Raw genomic sequence first — 10342 nt, forward strand, 5'->3', positions numbered from 1 at the left:
TGGGTCTTAAAGGTTGCTGACCCCTGGGCTACCCCATCAGTAATGGGGGACATTTAAAGTTGATGTGTACCGATGCATACGGATCAGTATTTAAGGTCTGACTCTCATCATCCACTGGAGCATAAACTGGGTGTCATCAGGATGCTACAACACAGAGCGAACACCATCCCCACAGACACAGCGGCCAGCAAAGCCAAAAAACATCATATCAATAAGACCCTGAGTAAATGTGGTTATCCCAGCTGGGCATTTGTCAAAGCTGGGAAAGCTCATAGAGAATGCTCCAAGTGATCCAGGAGAGAGGACAACTGCTGCCTAAGCAAAAACCTCTAGTGATCCCTTGTGTCAGGAGTATCAGAATAGCTGAGACGCATTTTCTCTAAACACCAGGTCTCTGTGGCTTTCAAACCCCAAAATGTGCTGCTTCAAAAGTTGGTCCACCCACAAAAAGAGTAATATAGTGTACGCTGTTAAGTGCCAGGAGGATTGCCAGGATTTATACATCGGGGAAACCAAACAACCTCTGGCTAAGCGGATGGCACAACACAGAAGAGCTACCTCATCAGGCCAGGACTCTGCAGTCTATTTACACCTACTGGTTTGAGTGGGGAGTCAAGGAAGCCATTTATGTCAAAAGGGAAAGACCATTTCTGAATCAAGGAGGGGGCCTAAGGGCACATCTTTCATCATCCTACAATGCTGTGATTGCAGCCATTCTCCAGGTCTCTCTGTAAATGGTACTCCTGGTCACTGATCAGTGGTCATGACAATTTGTATATTAATGATTATGGGGGCACTGTTAGTCAGTGGTGCTAGTGTCACTCATTATGCAAATATTATATAGGAAAAATGGCAGATTAGCTTGGGTAAAAGACCGAAGGTTGAGGCACACCACGATGTGTGCCGCTGGTAAAGTTTCTGGGCTGCCCTTCCTCATAACAGCCATCTCTCAAGATTTTTTCCATTTAAAGCAATGGATTATCAGGGATTGTAACATCTAGTCCTTTTACTGAATTAAAAAAAAAAATTCTAGCACAACTATAACCCATATTCATAAAAATACTTTTAGTAATGATACTTTACTGGCCCAAGTGCCCCTTCTAACATAAGGCTGGATGGAAAGGAAGTGTCTGGATTTCATTAAATTTAATGACAATCCTTTAGTTTCACCTTAGTTACAGTTTTATTCACTGACCTCTTCAGTGTTCACACATACGTTATAAACTGTATGATCATTCCTGATTACAAGCAAACGCTCTTTATTACATTACCCAACAACACCTCTTCAAAATCACATTCTGAACCAGAGCATTACTCTTTCTCTGCTTTTTTGGGTCAGCTTTTTTACAGGAGTGAGGAGAAAGAGCAGAGCTTCCCCAGATCAAAGACCAGCACCCAGCGAATGCTTAAGCCTTTATTTACTTTATAATTTTTGCTTTCCTTCACTGTTTTACTGTGTTCTCAGTCTTTTGCAGCTAGTACAGTGTCTCCTATAACACACACAAAGTAATTGTGATACATGTTATACATTATTCCCTTTAAAGATGCACTTTGGGATTCATTCCCTTGATCACACTGCACTAAATTCTCATTACAGACACAATGAGAATTAGATTTCCTAAAATAAAACTAGAAAATGCACATTAGGCCCTAAACACATATAAGAAGTAAAGGAGAAAAAGCATATCAGCTTCAGTGTTCTGGATAGATTTAAGCAGAAAGGTCTGACTCTTGCGGTTCAAACTGCTGGTTTGAGAGAAACTTAGGTCTGTTAACTTAAAAAATGTAAATAAACTGCAAATGAGGGCACCACTTTATCACTCCGCTCTGTTCAGTGCTTACTACTAACTCAGAGATGCTTTAGCCTGATGATTTTAGATTTAAAGCAGCAGATTTAAAATCAGAAATTGTGTTTATGTGTGTGTGTAATGACTTTTGAAAGAGCCCTGAATGTGGTGACATGACAGCAGTTCAGTATGTTCAGGTAAAAAAAATTTAAATAATGAGTTCTGTGTGCTAAAAAGATAATATAGCTGGGTTAAACATTAACAGTCACTGTATGAGTCTGCGCTGCAGCTCTTTTGTTTTTCAGACCTTCACCATCAAGCTCAAAATGACAGACTTTGGAGAGATTCTAAGGAACATTGGGGAATTTGGATTATTCCAGAAGATCACTCTAATTGCACTTTGCTTTCCAAACTTTGTTCAGACTTTTCTCTTTGCCAGTTTTGTTTTTATCCAATCAGATCCAGACAGACACTGCAACACAGACTGGATCCTCAGTGCTGCTCCTAACCTGACCTCAGAGGAGCAGCTCAACCTGACCGTGCCTCGGGAGGAGGATGGGACCTTCAGCAAGTGTGAGATGTTTGTCCCAGTGAGCTGGGACATTGATACTATCAGAGAGTACGGACTCAATGAGACCACAGGGTGCCAGGATGGATGGGTGTATGGGAACATGCTGTACAAAGCCACCATAGTCACTGATGTAAGTGAGATTTGTTGTTCAGTAGATCTCTCACCTCCATGAAACATTACATTAATTTTTTGTTTTGTTTTATTATTGTTATTATTATTATTATTATTATTATTATTATTATTATTATTATTATATTTATTTTTTTCACAGTTTGATCTAGTGTGTGGCCAGGCCAGCTTAGTGGAAGTGATTCAAGCAGTATTCATGGCTGGAGTTCTTGTTGGCTCCCTCATGTTTGGACCTTTTGCTGAATCGTAAGTGTGCTACTTGCAGTAGTTCATGGTTCCTTTTGCACCAAAATACAGAAATATGGCAGCTTTTTACGGAAAGGCAAGCGAATACAGTCCCTCCACTCCAATACACACACACATGAAAACATCTTCCTCCATTATTTTGCAACTTCACAAGCTCAGTCGTATCAGATTAAAAGATATTGTTTGCACTAACAGTCTACACTGTACATAAACATCTTCATCTTTCTGCACTCCTTCCTGGCTGAAAAATCGTAAAATATTAATACTTCTACAGTTAAATAAATATCTGCTATATTACCAAAAATAATTTACTATTAGCTGAAAAAGATGAGTGGCTGAGAAATGTTTCAAACCATTCCTTTGGGAAAAGAAGCAAATCTTGAAAATACCTCAGTACACATAAAACTTTATTACTGTATAATTGAGCATAAAATATTACAAGTCAAAATAATTATTCATATTTATTCTGCAGAAAACTGCATTAAATGGATGAGTTCAAAAACACAGGCCTTTTCAAAAAAGTATATTAAAATTTCCACGCTCTGTATTCTCTACATCACATGTGTTGGTCACGTTAGCAAACAGAAACCCACCTGTTACACAGATAAAGCACTGAAGCTCATTTGCTTGGTAATGCTTACTATGTTTCCATACAAAGTGTAAATTGTAATTGACCTCAAAGCAGTAACAGCAGAGCCAGCAGCAGCTTGCCTCACATGCTGGTTTTTCATCAGGTTACTGTCAGACCAGCTGTTTATCCACATTGCACACCAGAAAAAAGGGAGGAGCCTTTCACCTTACCAAGCTGAAGTCATTGTTAATGGAAGCCAGACGCAGCTGTAAAGCAGAGAGAGCCACAGTTTCTGTGAGTAGTAAACAAGCAGATCAAATAAATATTTTCACAAACTTCAAAAATAAATACTAATTTTGAGTCATATGCTTTGATTTGTAAATCTCATAAACCTGTATTTTTTCACAATGGAACACAGAAAATATATTAAATTAATGCTAGGTGCTAGGTATTTGCTCACTTTGCATTTGACTGCAACAACACATTTGAAAAACGTATTTTCGGCATTGCACAGAGATATCTCTAGATTCTCTGAATCTTACATTCTGACAATGAGCTGACAGTTACCAAATAAATATTATAATGTTTCTATAACATGAATGTTCCACAATTGTGTTGGACTTAGAATGGAATCTAGTATGTGTATTTCATGAATCAATAAATAATGTAAGCATGTACTCTATTGTCTTATGTTAATACTTTAATGCAGTCCGTTAAAATGCTGCTTCCCTGCATATATATCAAAACTGCAAATACAATCATGTAAATAAGTTTGAGGGGACTCTGTGCAGTTCTGTGTGCGCCCGATGATTCAGCAGCCTGCAGAACCATCTTGAGGAGGTAACTTGAAGAAACATCTGTGTAGGTTTCCAGCCATCCAGCTCATAGTAACATAGTAATCATAGTGACCTTTATCTTAGTGACCTATTTATTTTTATTGTGGCTGGGTTTAAAGTGCACTGGGATGCACTGAGATGTCGTGCTTATAGAAGATTCTCAAGAAGTGCACATCCCAGTGTCCTTCAGACCCATGCACACACTCAGACAAAAACTGGTCCATCCCAAGGACAAAACTCCCAAACACAAACTAAACAACGTAGTGTGTGCTGTGCAGTGCAGCAAGGAGTGCTCAGACCTCTACACAGGAAAAACCACAGAGCCACTTCACAAACCCATGGCACAACATAGAAGAGCCACCTCTACTGGACGAGACTGAGCTGTACATCTGCATCTAAAGGACCATGACACATGGTTTGAAAGAGGAGTGAAAGAAGCCACCTAAGTCCACTGTGAATGACCATCTTTGAACAGAGGGGGTGGCTTACTGCACCAATTCTCTGCTAGAAGGGGAAAAGGGGAAGACATGCAGCAAGGTCACCCTTGAAGGTCACACTCAAACCCAGGCTGCTGTATTTTTAGCCATAAGACAACCAGTGTGCTAAACTGCCTCCTGTTTCAAAGGTCTTGTAGTTTTATTCAAATGTAACTTTGCAAATATAAGAAGCTTATCTCTTAGCTCTGGGTCCCTACCATAGTGGTTTTATTTCTTCATTCATCTGCCCCTGTCAAGCAGTTTAAGTAATTTAATGTTGTGTTCTGTGTGTTTTATGTGTAATTTATTAGTTTGTTTTTATATGTTGCGTGTTTGTGTTGTTTGCATGCTTTTACTCTAGTCACTCATGACCCTCTCCAATTAAAGGAATGTCTTGTACCTCTATAGGCCAGTAAAAAACTCGAGATGTGGCCAGTACAGGGAGAGACTCCAACATGACTGCACAGAGTCCCATAAAAAACTATTTTTACATGATTGCATTACTGTTATCTCTGTAATTATGATACATTAACCAGCAGTTCTTGTGATTTAGTGTGCTTAGTATCATAACAGAAGCTAATGTATAACTGTGTGTTTGTCTTGGTGTTTCAGGTTCGGCTGCAAACGAGCAACTCAGATTCCAGCAGTTCTGTTGTCTGTATTCACCGTGACAACAGCTCTCTGTCCCAACGTCTACTTATATTTAGTATCTCTGTTTCTGGTGGGATTTGGAGCTGGAGGATATCGAGTCAACAGCATCATACTGTGTATGAAGAGTAAACTAACTTTGCACAAACTTTGCAACTAACAATCATTTTAACTGTAAAATAATCTGCCACTTGTTCTCTCAATGGCTAAGATGATGTTCTACAGTCAGTTTTGTCTTCAACTAAACACATACTTGAGAAACTCTTGGGTTGTTGTTGGTTGGTTTGGGTCATTATTCATTCACACTGAGATGTTCTGTCTGATTAGGTATAAAATAGTAATAGAAAAATATATGTACAGTCAGCCAAGATATTCATAGCAGCTGATGTGCAATGTTTTTACTTTATTTTTGTTGTTATGTATTTATTTTGTTCCTTTTGAGCTGAGGTCTTAATCTAAAACAAACAAATAGCAATTAACATATTTCCTTATTGCAGCCACTGAATGGATTGGGACGTCCAAAAGATCATGGGGAGCTTGTGTGACTCAGCTGTTTAGTGCAATTGGAGAGTGCGTCCTCGCTGGTATGATCTATGGCATCCGAAACTGGAGACTGGCTCAGCTGATCACAGCAGCTCCGCTTGCAGTTCTTATTATCTACATATGGTGTGCATTTCACTCTATTTATTGAGTTATTTATACATTTCAAAATGTCTGTTTGTTTGAAGTTAAATTTTCTTCCTATCAGGTTTATTCCAGAGTCAGCCAGGTGGCTGTTAAGCAGAGGCAGAAAAGAAGAAGCCAAACAGCTCATTGTCAAAGCAGCAGCCATTAACAAACACCCTGTGTCAGAGTCTCTTCTGGACAAGGTAGTGAATCACATTCATCAGGGGAGTTTTCAAGAACATTGGATGAAACCTGTAAAATACCTGAAAATAAGTGTGTTATATTCAGAGATGGGCAGTAACGGGTTACTGTAATCTGATTACTTTTTCAAGTAATAAGTAAAGAAAGGGATTTCTATTGCAAAAAAAGTAATTAGATTTCTGTTACTTTCCCGTAAGCACGCTGCGTTACTGCGTTACTAAACAGTGATTTTATTTGTGAGAGTGTCTCATGACAATGACGTGCGCGCGTACGACGTCCATTGCAGCAACAGACATGTGAAAATCAACAATGCGGGCTAGAGTAGGACCGTGCAGCGTTTCAAGCGTGGAAGTCCTGACATTACTTTTAGCTTCATTCCATAAAAAATGACAAAAACATGAGCGACCACTGTTCACTCTGCGTGGGAAGAAAACTTCTTTCTACAGCGAAAAATTAAACTTCAAATCTGTGCAAGCACCGAGCACCCTGCCACAGGAGTGTGAAATTCACAGAGAAATCCCCGGATCCCCCCACTGACATGACCGCTGCAGCACCGGCCAAACCTCCACCGGCCCCACTCCTGCTAAACAGGTGACAATCGATTTAAGAATGACAGGACTTAGTGCTGCCAAATCTTCGATTTGTTTTTTACTTGCATCTATTTGAAAGAGTAAGTGTAAACACAAACAATTATTTCATTTTACATGCTGGAATATGCAGAAAATAGGTTTAAAAGTTAAACAATTTCTTCAAGTCAAAGACGGTTGCATCTAATTTAATTTTTGCTTGATGCAATGTGCATAAAGTTAAAAGATTAAAACTAATAAAACAAGTTTTAAAAATAGACTTTTTCATTTGATTCCATTTTTTATGATGGATTATGCAGAAAAAGTAGAACAGAGCCGAAAGGTCTATTGCTTTATAATGTATTGAGGTTGTGTATCATGTTTTTAACAAGTAACTAAATAATAGAGTAACTAATTACTTTTGAAAATAAGTAATCAGCAAAGTTACGGAATTACTTTCTTGGAGAAGTAGTCAGTAATTAGTAACTAATTACTATTTTCAAGTAACTTGACCAACACTGGTTAGATTTGGTACCATGCCTGGTATCCTTTTAATTATTTTTCAATAAAGTTTGCACAGGCTTTCTTATAATGGATTTTTATGCCGTTTTCATCAAGATGGCAATAACCTCTGACTACTAAAGAGTCAGTCCTCCACTATTACTCATGCAAATGGGTGGTGGAGGTGGGGTGTCTAAAGGTTTTGTCCTTTGCTTAAGCTCTGCCTCTGCCCCTCCACCCAGTGACATTAAACTGTCCCTGGTGTTTTTTGCGTAATGTTGCTAATCAAATAAACAAATTAAGTAAGGAAAGTAGAGTCATGAATAGAGAAGACATTATGTTTATTATTCAACATATTCAGGACAAGAGATCTGGACTTAGGCAACACAGTGAGTCTGTATGTTCTGCCCGTGTCTGTTTGACTTCCTCCCACAGTATAAAGACATGCATGTCAGGGTAATTGCTCACTCTAAATTTGCAGAAGGTGTAAACGGTGTTGATGTCGATGGGTTAGGCCTAGAGTGGAGACCTGATTAATGTGTATCATTTTTTAATTATTTTTTTTGTGCTAAATTTGCTAAAAGAAATTCTACCTTGATTCAAAGTAATACCACTGGAGGCATAACAAATCTCCATTATTATCAATAGTATTAAAATGGTGTTACGATAAACATTATGTCTCCCGCAGATTGAAGTGAATAACACTGTGAATAACGAAGGAATAAAAATCATCTTCAGATCATCACTGCTGGCCAGATATTTCTTTATTATAATACTATCATGGTAAGTTCAACATCTAATTTCAATGCAAAAACATGTTGCTGTTTTTAAATCGTAAGATTTTGACTTTTGAATTTGATGTTTTGATGATTAAATGGCCATTCATAAATGTGTTATAAATGGTTCATGATACAGGACTTTTGTGTCTGATTAAATGTGTTTCGCTTCTCTTTTAAAGGTTTTCAGTGAACCTTTCCATCTACAGTTTGTACTTAGACATGGAAAGCTTTGGTTTGAGCATCTTTGTAACCCAACTGCTTTATGGTGTTTTTGAAGTACCATCTGTTTTACTCTCCATGTGGCTGCTGGATATTTTTGGGAGGAAAAAATTATTCATAGCAACCCTTCTGATCGGAGGAGTCTCTTCCATACTTATCCTTGCTGTTCCTGATAGTAAAAGCTTTGTTATATCGCAAAATGCATTTTTTTTTTGTCTGATTATCAATTTTATGTTCACTTTTGATATTTTTTTATTTCCTTTATGTCAGGTTACGCCATTGCTGTCACATCTTTAGCTGTTTCGTCTCGTTTTTTCTTGATATGGGCTGGCTCTATTTGTATGGTCTTTATGCAGGAGTTGTTTCCAACAACAGTTAGGTAAGCAGTCACAGTTTTTGTTCATGTTTGTGAACAACTTGTGTGAAAAGAACGCTGAAAAAAAAAGACCAACTTAGTGAGTATACCTTTTGTCCTCCTGTTTCAGACAAACAGCCACATCTTTAGGATCCATATCAGCAAGATTAGGTGGATTACTGGCTCCACTGCTGAACTTGTTGGCCATGTACCACTCGGTCATACCCATCACAGTCTTCAGCTGCCTTACGTTGATAGGTGGATTTCTCGGCTTCTTGCTTCCCGAAACCAAAAGAAAAGAGCTTCCTGAGACGACTGAAGAGGCTGAGCGCAATGGGTATCAGTGTTTAACTACTGCAGCATCTCAAACATGTTATTTTGTCAATGATCGTTTCTTCATCTGTTTCTGCTTTATGTCTTTCAGACAAGTTAGTTCCACAAGAAGAACAACTACCAGTCTACATTCATATTCAACCAAGATGTAGATGTTTGTGTACGGATTTCATCTTTACAAATATGTGATGTATTTAAATGAACCACAACCTCAGTCATCATGTTCTATAGACGTCCCTGGTTCTGGACTCAGGGTCTGAGGAGACCGCAGTCTTAATAAGTTATCATTTTGTTAACACTTTGGTTTTCAGTGTAACTTTGGCTAACTTTCTGCAGTACAAAGAACCAACTGTAATAATAAGTGATTAAATAAACACTGTTTCCATCACCTTGAAAAAATTAAACACTATTCCCACTACTTGTTTCCCATTAACTGCTGCAGCATCACATTCTGAAAGCAACCCTGCTGTTATTCTATCATGTGTTTAACTTTGTGAAGGTGAATCTTAATCCAAACTATGATCTTTTCATAAATGTCACCAAGTACTTTTTGTGCATAATTATAATTATAATAATCATTCTCACCATTAGAAACTATTTTGGGTGATTATTTTGAAATATTGTGCAAACACATGACCAGTGAAAAGACGTGAGTGAGCAACAATCACTCGTCGCTCACTGCATGATGGGAAGGTCCCAGCAACCTAAGCCTACTGCAGCATAGCTAAGGGAAGGCTCAGGGTCACCTGATCCAGCCTTAACTATGAGCTGTATCAAAAAGGAATGTTTTAATGCTAAGTAGAGAGGGTGTGTGTCTGCTGAATGCAAACTCGGAGCTGGTTCCACAGAATAGCGGCCTGAAAGCTAAAGGCACTGCCTCCCATTCTACTTTAAAATGTCCTAGGAGCCACAAGTAGGCCAGTAGTATGAGGGCAAAGTGCTCTATTGGGGTGGTATGGTAGTATGAGGTCTTTAAGATTACTTAAGACCTTGTATATATATTCGATTCTCTCGTCCCTGTCAGTACTCTCACTGCTCACTGCAGCACTTTGTTTCCCGAAGCCAACTGATGGCTTTTTAGGAGACCCTAATAACTTACTGATGTAAGTTACTTCTAGTCCAGCCTAGAAGTAATAAATTAATGAACAAATTTTTCATCATCACTCTTAAAAGAGGATCTTTCTAATTTTAGAGATATTGCACAAATTACTGCATACTTGTTTAATATGCAGATTGAAGGATATGGGCGTGGTCAACAACATCAAAACTCCCCACAGTGTCAAGACCAAGGTAATATCATCCAGTGTAAGTATCTGGTTAGCCATCAGATTTCTTTTAGGGCAGAGTACAATAAACTCAGTTTTATATGAATTAGAAGCAGGAAATTAGTCATCTAGATCTTTATTTTTTTGACATAAATACATTACTGCAGTTTAAACTAATTGGTGTGTGTAATCT

General features: G+C 38.3%; 1 protein-coding gene across 1 annotated transcript; it reads left to right on the plus strand.

The window, feature by feature from the left end:
- The first annotated feature begins 2113 nt into the window (after positions 1-2113).
- LOC146367153 (solute carrier family 22 member 13-like) lies at positions 2114-9036 on the plus strand. The gene is made up of 10 exons (XM_084912620.1): positions 2114-2488; positions 2630-2733; positions 5229-5383; positions 5762-5930; positions 6013-6133; positions 7887-7981; positions 8157-8371; positions 8467-8575; positions 8682-8888; positions 8976-9036. Exons 1-10 carry the CDS (start codon positions 2114-2116, stop codon positions 9034-9036), a joined length of 1611 nt encoding a protein of 536 aa, XP_084768746.1.
- Positions 9037-10342: the final 1306 nt, after the last annotated feature.

The sequence above is a fragment of the Perissodus microlepis genome, chromosome 18 (assembly GCF_051167445.1).
Source record: "Perissodus microlepis isolate ML-2025 ecotype Zambia chromosome 18, ASM5116744v1, whole genome shotgun sequence".
Lineage (NCBI taxonomy): Eukaryota > Metazoa > Chordata > Actinopteri > Cichliformes > Cichlidae > Perissodus > Perissodus microlepis.